Genomic DNA, 10,537 nt, shown 5'->3' with positions numbered 1-10,537 from the left:
TGTGGTGGAGCCAGTGGGTGCTGCGCCCGACTCCCAGTGCAGACCCTGGCCCGGGATCCCCCAGCCTGTACGGCACGGAGTTGCGCGTGTGAACACCTGGGTTTCTTCATCTTTAAAACGCTTCCTTTTCAAAACAGACCATTAATAATGAGCAATTTGTAGCAACATACAAAGGCTGATGATAGGTTAAACAGAAAATGGATACACAACAGCACACTGTGCTGGCGACCTTTCAACAACACATGTGCATTATCCCAAAACCAGAAGTCGCAGGACGATAGTGGTAGATGGCATTATGAGCCCTCTGATTTTCTGTTGTCTGATTTTCTCCCTTTTCAGTGTTATGATTGCAGTGTTAGAGTACAAATTTCCTTTGAAATTTTTCCTTTGAAAAATTATTGGCAATGCTATAAAAAATTTAAAACGAGACCACAACTCCCCTACTTCCAACAAAACAAAACATACTACGACTCTGTCTGCTCAGTCAGTTCAGACTCCTGTGGACTTTTGGATGCGGATGAAGACAAGCGGGTCCACTAATCAGACACCCGCTCCAAGGCGGAGGGCTGCCGCAGAGGAGGCGGCTCTGCCAGCCTAGGGACCCCCCCAACTCTTGGGGAAAACACAGCCCTGGTCCTCTGAGGGATGGTCTCAGAGCCGTCCCTGTCCACGTGGGTAAGATGTGGAGCGGGCTGAAGCTGAACGGTCAGATAAAACACAAACCACAGAACAAAAGTGGGAACCGCAAGGTATTTTATTAACACATCTGGCCAATTACAATACAGTTCAAAACACATTTTCCAGTCTGGAATCACACAAATGATACACATAACAATACATTTTTTCCAACTATGTCACTACTGTTCTTCACATCTATTCCTGATAAAGCTGTCACAGTGATTAGGGCAAAATAAAAATGGGGTAAAACAAGGCAACAACATCTCCCGCAAATGTACGTGCAGTGTGTTGGGTAGAAACAGGAAGTAGATCAACCCAGAGGAAAGCAATTCAGTCACCTCTTGATTTCTGAACTCTCAATGCACTCCCAATAAACACAGCTTCAGACTCCACATCAGAGCTGGCAGCCTAGCGTGAACAGCGCATACGCATTACGGTTAGGAAGGGTCAGAGTCAGCGAGAGCAGTGACCATGGGTCGGACGGGCCGGCACTTCCCAGTGGAGTAAGAGGTACTACTACTAACACTGACTCATGCAAAAGAGGTCCTGCAGAAGCAGAGGGATAAAACAGGGGGATTAATCACACCGCTAACCGTGCGCCCGGACGCTGGCATCTGTGGAGCGCCACACACTCCTACAGTCAAACTGCAAAATAACAGAATTCAAATGTTATTCTCTCCAACCAGAGACCTGGAGGAATAAATCGTGAGTAAAAACCTGTCAAGGCAAAGGTTTAGACGGAATCGAGTTGTAAACAGGGTGCAAACGCATTCACAACTTTCTTGCACCCAGAGAGGAATTCTCAGTGTTCATCTTGGGCAGAGGAGCAAGAACACAGCACCGTCACCAAATGAAGAGTCCATCACCAAAGCAGGTGGGTGGGAGTAGAGTGTGGACATCAGAGAGGGGAGGGAGAAAGCGAGTGGAAGCCTTGCAGAATGAGAAGGGAACTCGGAGAGGCGGATGGTGGGCGGGGTCTGGCAGGGAAGGTCCGGGACGAGAGGAAGGAGAGGGGCGCAGGAGAGCCCTTGCTGACGGGGCCCAGCCCTGGACCAGCAGGAGCAGGAAGAGAACGGAAACACCCAACAAAGAGAACCAGCTCAAGACGGAAACACCCAGCTCGGGCTTTGCTGTTGTTGAACCTGGAAATTAAACAGTGGAATTAAAGCCTTCGAGTTAAAATCCTCACAGAGGAAGAATAATTCTGGATCCCATGCCTGTGAAAAGCAAAGCTGAGTTATAAAAACGAGTGATTATTTGCTTTTCGGTAGACAGTATAAATGTGTGTTGTGTGTGTTTTCAAAAACCTAAATTACATATTCTAAGACAATACTGCAGAGTGCATAAAATTTAAACAGCCCTTTAAAAATCAGCTTCCGCTATGTGTGCGCTTAAAATGAAAAGCAATTTAAAAGAAAATCATGCTAAAAGAATGTCAGGAGGTCTCCTTTCTAGAGTATATTACGTTACCAACTTCAGAATATATTAAAACAGTACATCTGTCCACTATGAGGAACATATTAAAATTAAAAAATGTGTTTCTTTTTAAAGGGCCTAAAAATTTCTACATACCTTTTAAAACTAATAAAATAAAACAAAGCAAAACACCAACATGAAAACCTTGTTACATTTTAGTTGGTTAGAAGTAAAACGAAAAAGCATCTTCTCACTAAAAATACCTGTTCTACCTGCCCATCTTAATTAAAAGATTTGCTACCAAAACATGGCACAGAAGAGAGAGTTAAGATTTTTAAAACATTCTCTAGAAAGGGCAGGTGACCACGTGTAAACCAATGATCCTTCCCAACCACACACCACCAGAAGAAGGTACACCTGGGATCCAATATGAATCAGGGAGTTCTGCTCTGGTTCTAGGACACAAAACCACAGGCACTTTAAGTGATGAAAATTAAACAGGTTGCAAAAAAACCTTACACAAAATCCTTAGGATTTAATAGTAAATCAAGGCTAAACGCCTTTGGAGAGTTCATATTTATGAATGTCCAAAATAACACTTGATTGACAAGTTTTAAAAATAGTTGAAAAGGTTAATTGAAGTGCTCATTAAACACAATAACATATCTACACTTTCCCCTAACTGATCTGAACTCCCGGGGCTGCCCCTTCATGGAGGTCTCCTGGTCCTATTTCACATCCTCCACCCCCTCCCTCTGTTAGTGAATCCCTCTTTAGAATATGTCACTTAAAAATCTGTAAAGAACCAACAACACCTTTCAAGTATCCCCCCACACACACACTCCAAATAAACAAACAAAAGGGGGGGGGGCTCTTCCTGACTAAAGAAAAGTAAAAGGAGGCCCACGGTGAGTATGTGAAGCCACAATGGAGTCCTACAAGCAGGAAGGGAGAAAAAATGAAAAACGACCCCTTTTTTAATTTTTTAAAATTAAAGGGAAGGGCACCAGGACAGTGACGGAGCCTGCCGCGGGGGCAGCACAGGCCTGCACTGGGGAGGCGGGGAGGCAGCTCTCCCAGGAACCAGGGAGGGAACCAAGGGGGGGCTCCAGGGCTCCACGGTGCACAGAAGCCACTCCAGGCCCCCACACACAGACCGCTCCCCAATCCTAACTGTCCTCACAGGGTCCCTGTCAGTCCAACGGTCCACGAGCACGCTAAGCTTACCTTCAACTGAACAACAAAGAAACACAAAACAAAATGAACGGAACAAAACAAAAAAACCAAAGCCAAAAGAAAAAAAAAAGTGACAGGTTCTTAAAACTACACCTAAGAGCAAGGCCACGGCCTCCACTTTCATCCACCCCACGCCACCCCACGCCGGGGCCCGTAGGCCTCCTCCTGTGGGAAGGGCTCAGGGTCCCCCTCCCGACAGGCAGACGCCATCCTGGCCTCCAGCCAGAGTCGTCCAGCGGACGCCTACTGAGACCACAGTGTGCCCCCCCGCCCACATGCCCCTCAGCTTGACTGGCTGACTCCCCTGAAGAATCAGTGTTAGAGGAACGTTTATTACTAACACTTATGACCTCTCCTCCATTCCACAAGACTCTCCTCTCCCCACTGCTATCGCTTCCCCTTCCCCGTCACCCTACACCTCTCCCAGCCTCCTTCCAGCAAGTCTTCTGCTTGCAGAATTAAGCAAAATGATCTTTGGAAAAAGACCTCTGGGTGCAGGATCTAAGCTCTGTCACAATTCAGCAGCGCTACAGAACCAGGCGTAAACAATTGTTTCCCCAGGACCTTGACAAACCATGAGAAGGACGACCCAAATTAAAAGTAGTTATGACGACCCCCCGCCTGGTCTCCCTCCAGTCCCCTCCCCACGGGGTGAGGGCACAGGCACCCACTTAGGATGCGGCCCGTCCAGACAGGGTTGAACCCTCAACATTCCTTATGGAAAAAAGAGATTAGATTTCTCTTTTAGAAGAATATCAGTATAAGAATTTAACAAATGTGGCCAGACCAACGGTAATGCAAGGTTATGCTCATATAAGTGGCTAAGTGAACTTACGTTACAGCACAAAATCAAAACAAGATAATGCAAAAAGAAAAAGTAACTTGCTCCACATAATCACCTATCGGGTTTGCTTTATGAGATATATTGATATTTACTGGCTTTAAGCTCCTTGAATTTGTGAACAAATAATACACAGGTCAGGATAAACGTATTGACTTACTACCATCTTTATAAAAATTGAATATTTCACAAACACATCAACAATTATGGAACTGTATCCATTAAACTTTGATAAGACAACACAAAAGAACTAACAAATAGCTAAGATGTTGCTGAATTGAAAGCATTTCCAATAACATTTTAATTTTAAAAGGTCCATATTTACATAGCATGTTAAATGCTTCTGCATCTCATTTTAAATGCATGATAAGTAAAGAACAAAGATAATGGTTGCAACAGATCTTCCAAGAGGGTTCGGCTTACGGTGGTCTGATCTCACTTCGAGAAGTGCACCGAACGCGGAAACAGCATGACTTTCTAATTCTGCTTCTTTCCTTTCCGCAGTTTCCTTACGGAAACTAAGCCTGTGTCGCCGGACTGGCTGGCACTAACAGAGCCCACTTCCAGGGGCTGTGTGCATTAAGACAGGCCAACTGCGCTGAGCCGTTCTAACCAGTGCTTTATGAAAGGCCCAGTTCAACTCTGCTAATGGTCTTTCAAGAATATTCTACCAAGAGAAACCTTGCTTATGTGTGTGTGTAGACAGTTACAGACACACACATGCCCCGAGCCACCATGTCATACTCAGACAATGCCAAAAGCAGACCTTAAAGCAGCCCTGAGGTCTGTCGTGAACAAAGATGCCCAAGTAGGATTAGTTTATCATCACTAACTAGAAAAAAGTATGCTTAAATGCCTACTTTTCAGACAACATGCAGATTTTTGGTTTCAAAGCCACAGCACACTCAGACTATTTCAGAAAGTGGTAAAAATCTGTTAAACTCATTTTACTGGACCAGTAAGTCCTTGGTGATAAAATAAGTCCATCAACTGTAAGCCTCCCACTGCCCAATGTGGGGAAGTGGTCTGAATCTCCCTCAATTAGAGCTCACAGCTACCAAACTCATTATTTCAACGTAGCTCTCTGTGGACTGAGCCAAATAAACTACGCTTTCAAATACGTAAACACATCTGTATCTACTTGTGAAACAGTGGGCAGTGACAGCCCATGTCAAATAGCGGATGGGCACACAGCACGGACTCCTTGGATCCTCCACTGGAGCATCTGAGGAAGGGCACCTTCCAACGGTTAGTCAGAGGCCCTTTGGAACAGGGCGCCCAGGCCCCAGGCTGGAGGGTGTCCTAGTGTATCCTATGAGCGCCTACAGTCTCCTGGAACCAAAATCTGCTCAAGAGCAGTCATTAACCACCACCTTCATTTTCCAGGCTTACTCTTAGCACACGATGCCATTTTAGAATCAAAGCTACACAAAGTCTCACAGGGTCTGGAATACTCTCCTCCAGTTCTGATAACTTAATTTGGAAAAGTAATATAAAATTTCAACTGTGAAGACAAGATGATACAAGTTCGCATGACCTGTGCCTTAGCTCCCAGAAGGAGGCTGCGAGACACGAGGACAACTTGAGCAGGGCTTCCATGTTTGCATTCTGTCCTCGCTGGCTAACCAGAGGCATTAAGTAATACCAGGCTTCTATTTCCCTTAATTCTATTAATAAATGACATGAAATCTTAGGTATAAAATACAGCTAAAAAGTCTGAGTATGCCCTAGTATCATTTGCTCAAATAGTCCAGGTCCACATTAGAATAAATCCAAAAAAGTGAAACTCTTTCATGAGCAGAAATACAATAAGGCACTTTTTTCAACGTTTGCCCAGAAGGAATTTTCCTAACAGCTGCTTTATGAGGAATAAGTGTCTCACCTAAAGGAGCCTGCCCAGAACGACTCAAGCAGGTTCAGGGGTGACACAGACACACTGCACCCGGGGCTTCGCTGTCCCAGTAAGACAGCCATTCCTCACACCACAGGCCACAAAGAATGCCATGCCAGAGTCAATGTCACCTTGCTCTTAGGTCCACTGAAGGACAGCACAGCCCCTACTTAAAAGGCCTTCAAAAAAAAAAAAAAAAAAAAGTTAATCAAAACAATGATAACCAGGTTCCCCAAGAATGTTATATATCACAGTGCCAGTGACATGAATATGCCACTTTGGGCTACATTTAAAAAGAGGAAAAAAACAAACAGGTCTGTTCAAGCTTCAGGCTGTTGTCCCGTCTCGCATGGTAGGTATGCTACACAACCCGCCCAGCAGGGGACTGCCCTCGAGGCTGCGCAGTGAGAGCCTCAAAGACCCCTTCCCCAGGCCAGGGAAGCACAGGGTCTCCCAGCATTCCCGTCTCATCTGGGAAGGGTGCAAAAAGGGGTGAGTAGTTCCCTTTGGAACTGGGAATATATAGTTGGCGCTTTTGGAATATTTACAAGAAGCAGAATCTGCCACACAATTGGCACCACTCCCAATCCCCCTCATACCCTGCTTTCCAGGATATGCAACTGTCAATCATAATCACCCAAATTTTAATCTACATTTTTAGAAGAGCCTTTTGAGGGCTTTCTGAGAAGACAACGCAAGTTATGCTCGGTTGGGAAAACTCTTGTCTAGCCTGCACTGAAGATAAGTGCAACCATTATCAAATATTCTTTGCTGTGAAAAAGACTTAGAATTTGTGACGTTAATGTTCTTTCCTGAATCTGAGTCACTGTGATTCATCATACAGTAAGATCACGAAGAACAGTGTCTACATGCATTGTGAGCACTTTGAAAACAAAAGAAAACGAAAACTGTAGTTCTTTGTGGTGACAACAGAATTCAAAGCAATCTAACACCAAACTCCAGTCTGCCATGTCCCGTAAGTTCGGCTCTTCTGGAATCAGTGCTGGGCGGCCTGGCGCTCCGGAAAACAGTTACTGCGGACGGAGAGACCTAAGCTCGTGGGGACTCCGCGCTGGCAGCTTCCTTGAAGAAATTCCACAGCGTCGTGCAGTGCAAGGTCAGCCTCTCCTGCTAGAGGTCACTCCACGATCAGGGCCACGTTTATGTGGGACAAATCTATCATATGCCTGTGGACATGTAAAGAAACAACCAGCATTAAGTGACCTCCACAGGTCAGCAGTCCACTTACCAAAGAGGAGAGAACTGAGGCAGAACAGGGGTCCTGATTAATGAAAATGCAGACTGATGGAGAAGACCACTGTCAACACAAGGGGACAACTGTCCACATGACAAAAGAATGAGCCGTCTGCTCTCCTCCCGCACTACTGCGCATTCTCCCGAGAGAGGCGCGTGCACAGACGTGAGCGCCACAGCTCCTCGGACGAGACAGAGCGCAGGGCAGGCTCCCACCCCCGGCCGCCCCACGCCACCAGAACCATGGAACATGCTGCTACCTGTGGAACTTCTGTTGAAATGCTAATGCGTGGGCTGGTTCCTTAAACTTAGCTATGGCTTTCCGTTGCTGGGGAAGCATCTGTAAACTCTAGAGGAAGAAAACAGAGAAACATTTTAATATCAACTTATATATGGTAAAAAAAAAAAAAAAAAAAAAAATTTATACATTAGCTTTAACACAAAATTTGAGTCCAGGCTGACACTTGGGTCACTAAAACAAACGAATTCTATCTCCCTGGCAAGTTTTGTTACCTATCCAGATAATCTATCCAAAAACAGTGCTTCAATACGTCATTCCCCTGAGCAGCACTTACATCCTCCTCGCCTGATGTTAAGACCTTCCATCATCTGGCCACATCAGCCACCTGATCTTCTCTCTAAACCTTCTCTGTGAGGCCTGGTGGCAGGTACCCTGGGAGAGTCACTTTCTGTTCTCATACTTCCCCGTCATGTGATTTTCCACGGGGCCCTCACTAAACTTCTGAAAAGAGCAATCCTCATCACACAGGAGGAAACTGCTGTTTAGCGAGGGGACTCCACAGGGTGAAGTGGGTAGTTATCTCCTAATTATGTTTGGGGTAAATGGAGATTTCATCCATCTACCTGGGTCACAGGGAGGGGCAGCTGTGCCTAGGGCAGACGTTGGCATAATCTGGTCACATTCTGTACTGAGAAGTTTGTGATTACTATGAGGCATCTTAACTCTTAAATTAACTCTTTAGGAGTTAAAACAACCATTCCAGAGGCCACTCTTTACGTGAAAACCAAATGAGTTCCTGAAGAAGATGAACCGAAAGACATGAGCCAACAGTGAAGAGAAGAGTTCATGGACAAGACAGCACTTGACAGAGCTGACTTCTGCCTGGTCCTTACTCGCCCTGAGGGGGCAGTGAGGCTTCCTGAGGCTCTGGGACGAGGGACTCCAGGATTGGGGAGGGGCAGGCTGAAGGGGAGCTCCACCGTCTCCCAGCCAACCCCACTCTCCAGCGTGGGAGTCTTCTCCAGCACTGTGATGACTCTGACGGCTCTGCAGAGTGCAGGGTAAGTAGCAGCCGCGGTGGGGGCCCTTGCCGACACGGGGACACGCCGGCCACCCAAAGCAGCGGCCCGGCACTGTCTGCTGTGTCTGGGCTTCTGCCTAGTGAAGCACAACAGCCAGAAAAAATAGCTGCTAACACACGACCCTGTAAAAGTGTCTACACAGTTGGCCGTTTCACTTTACAGCATATGTCAAAGATCTACAACAGAAGCACAAATCTAAAATATCAACGCCTTGGAGAATGTGCACAAAAGGTATGTTGTATACGAGTAAGCACTCTGTTTCAATAACCACCGAGAACTTCCATCAGGAAACACAATTAGGAGAGCTCTAAAAACAAACCCAATTCCCAACAAGTGCTCCAGACCGAGATACACGGTTTCAAGTCTCCCAAGCACACGGCACTCAGGTTTGCACACGGACCACCCCTCACCCCTTGGAGGAGCAGTCAGACGGTCTGGGGAGCGGACCGCACCAGCAACGCAGGCGGCAGAGGCGGCCCACTAAGAAGCACTCGGCTTTGTCTGCCTGGTTTTCTGAAACAAGCTTAGCAGAACGCCAGGTTTCTCCTCCTCTTTCGGATATAAAAACTGGAAGCAGAAGAATTCTCTGGACGATTTTACTTATTGTTAAGTTCGTATGACAAGCAAAGCTCAATAACCTGGTCTTGAATTAATGTCTCTCTCTTGGACACAGTCTCAGCCACATGCATTCCCTGGTCTTTGAAATTCCACTTGTGTCACTTGACAGAGACCTGTTTTCTCTTCCAAGCTGCCAACCTCATCCCGCTGCTCGACCTATGCTGTGCCTCATCCTCGACGGACTTCCAGTGGCTGCAACTCTGGAGCTGCTCTGAGAGAGAGAACGCCCTTCTCTCCGTCACGGGTGCGGCCAGCGGGAGTGTGGGCTCAGGAGCACTCACAGAGCACCTCGCGGGGGCCTCCCCGTTGGGCCCCGCTTTCTGGCCCAGTCTTATGCTGCGTGCTCTCCCCTTTCTCGCAGGCGCTGAGGGAGAGAGGGAAGGCGCCCGAAGTGACTGCGGCAGCGTCACATTAACTCCTGCCAGCACTGTGGCAGATCTCACTGCAAGAATTAGAAGCACTTATCTAAATTTATCTTGTCTAAAAATATAATTATTTTTCAATTAGGTACAAATAAGAAAAACTACTTTCTTATAATATCACAAATAATTATCCACACTCTCCAATTCACAGATGGAATCTAGACTTTGAAAATACGCTCTTCTTTTGAGAAAAAAACGTTTCTAGATTTCTGGGGTGATTTTATTTCCTTTGGGTGATTTCACAATGTGAAATGAAGGCATGAAGCTCCATTGTGACCACTTAGCATATAAAGTGGTAAAACATCTGATGTGAGAAGATTCATTTATTTGTATGTAAGTTGTGTAAACCTCCATTTGACTGAGGAGGTATAAGTCAAGAGAGCATAAACTTTCAATGAAATTTTTAAATCACAGGAATGACTTGGTTCTCAAATAGTCAACAGGAGTAACGAGAATATTGTCTTAAAGTGTGCTTCCTGACTGTCCCCTTGTATTTACATTTTTACACCTTGTTTAACAAAACAAACCCTGTTTTTGAGATATAAGAGTGAATTGCAGAAATTGTCAATATTGAACCATTTCTGACCGATCAAAATGACAAACATTAGTGATTTCTTTACTGGGAGCAGAGGAAAAGACACTTTGCACTAAATTAAAAAGCTTATGAGCACCAGTTTCTGCTTCGAAAATATGTACTTCTACAGACCAGTAACACAGTTTTATATAGTTATACACCTTAGATCACTGAGAACAAACCTGAAGTTAACATTTGTCTCCAGTCTACATATTCACTCTGACCCCGTCTCCCCCACAAGCCACGGGCGGGCAGCGGGAGAGGATGAAAGATCAACTCTCCCC

General features: G+C 45.8%; 1 protein-coding gene across 3 annotated transcripts in view; it reads right to left on the bottom strand.

Annotated features, from left to right (window-relative positions):
* Positions 1 to 736: 736 nt before the first annotated feature.
* The window catches only part of RBM33 (RNA binding motif protein 33), a 163,178-nt gene continuing 153,377 nt past the window's right edge, over positions 737 to 10,537 (bottom strand). For all 3 annotated transcript variants that reach the window (XM_058533975.1, XM_058533981.1, XM_058533991.1), the window contains 2 exons: positions 7,577 to 7,665; positions 737 to 7,249 (listed from right to left, as the gene is read on the bottom strand). In XM_058533975.1, the coding sequence (XP_058389958.1) occupies positions 7,201 to 7,249; positions 7,577 to 7,665 (138 nt within the window). In that variant the 3' untranslated portion in view covers positions 737 to 7,200. The remainder of the gene's footprint in view (positions 7,250 to 7,576; positions 7,666 to 10,537) is intronic.

The sequence above is a fragment of the Diceros bicornis genome, chromosome 3 (genome assembly GCF_020826845.1).
Source record: "Diceros bicornis minor isolate mBicDic1 chromosome 3, mDicBic1.mat.cur, whole genome shotgun sequence".
Classification (NCBI taxonomy): Eukaryota; Metazoa; Chordata; class Mammalia; order Perissodactyla; family Rhinocerotidae; genus Diceros; species Diceros bicornis.
The sequence above is the reverse complement of the archived record's forward strand: the minus strand, read 5'-3'. Positions and strand labels throughout refer to the sequence as shown.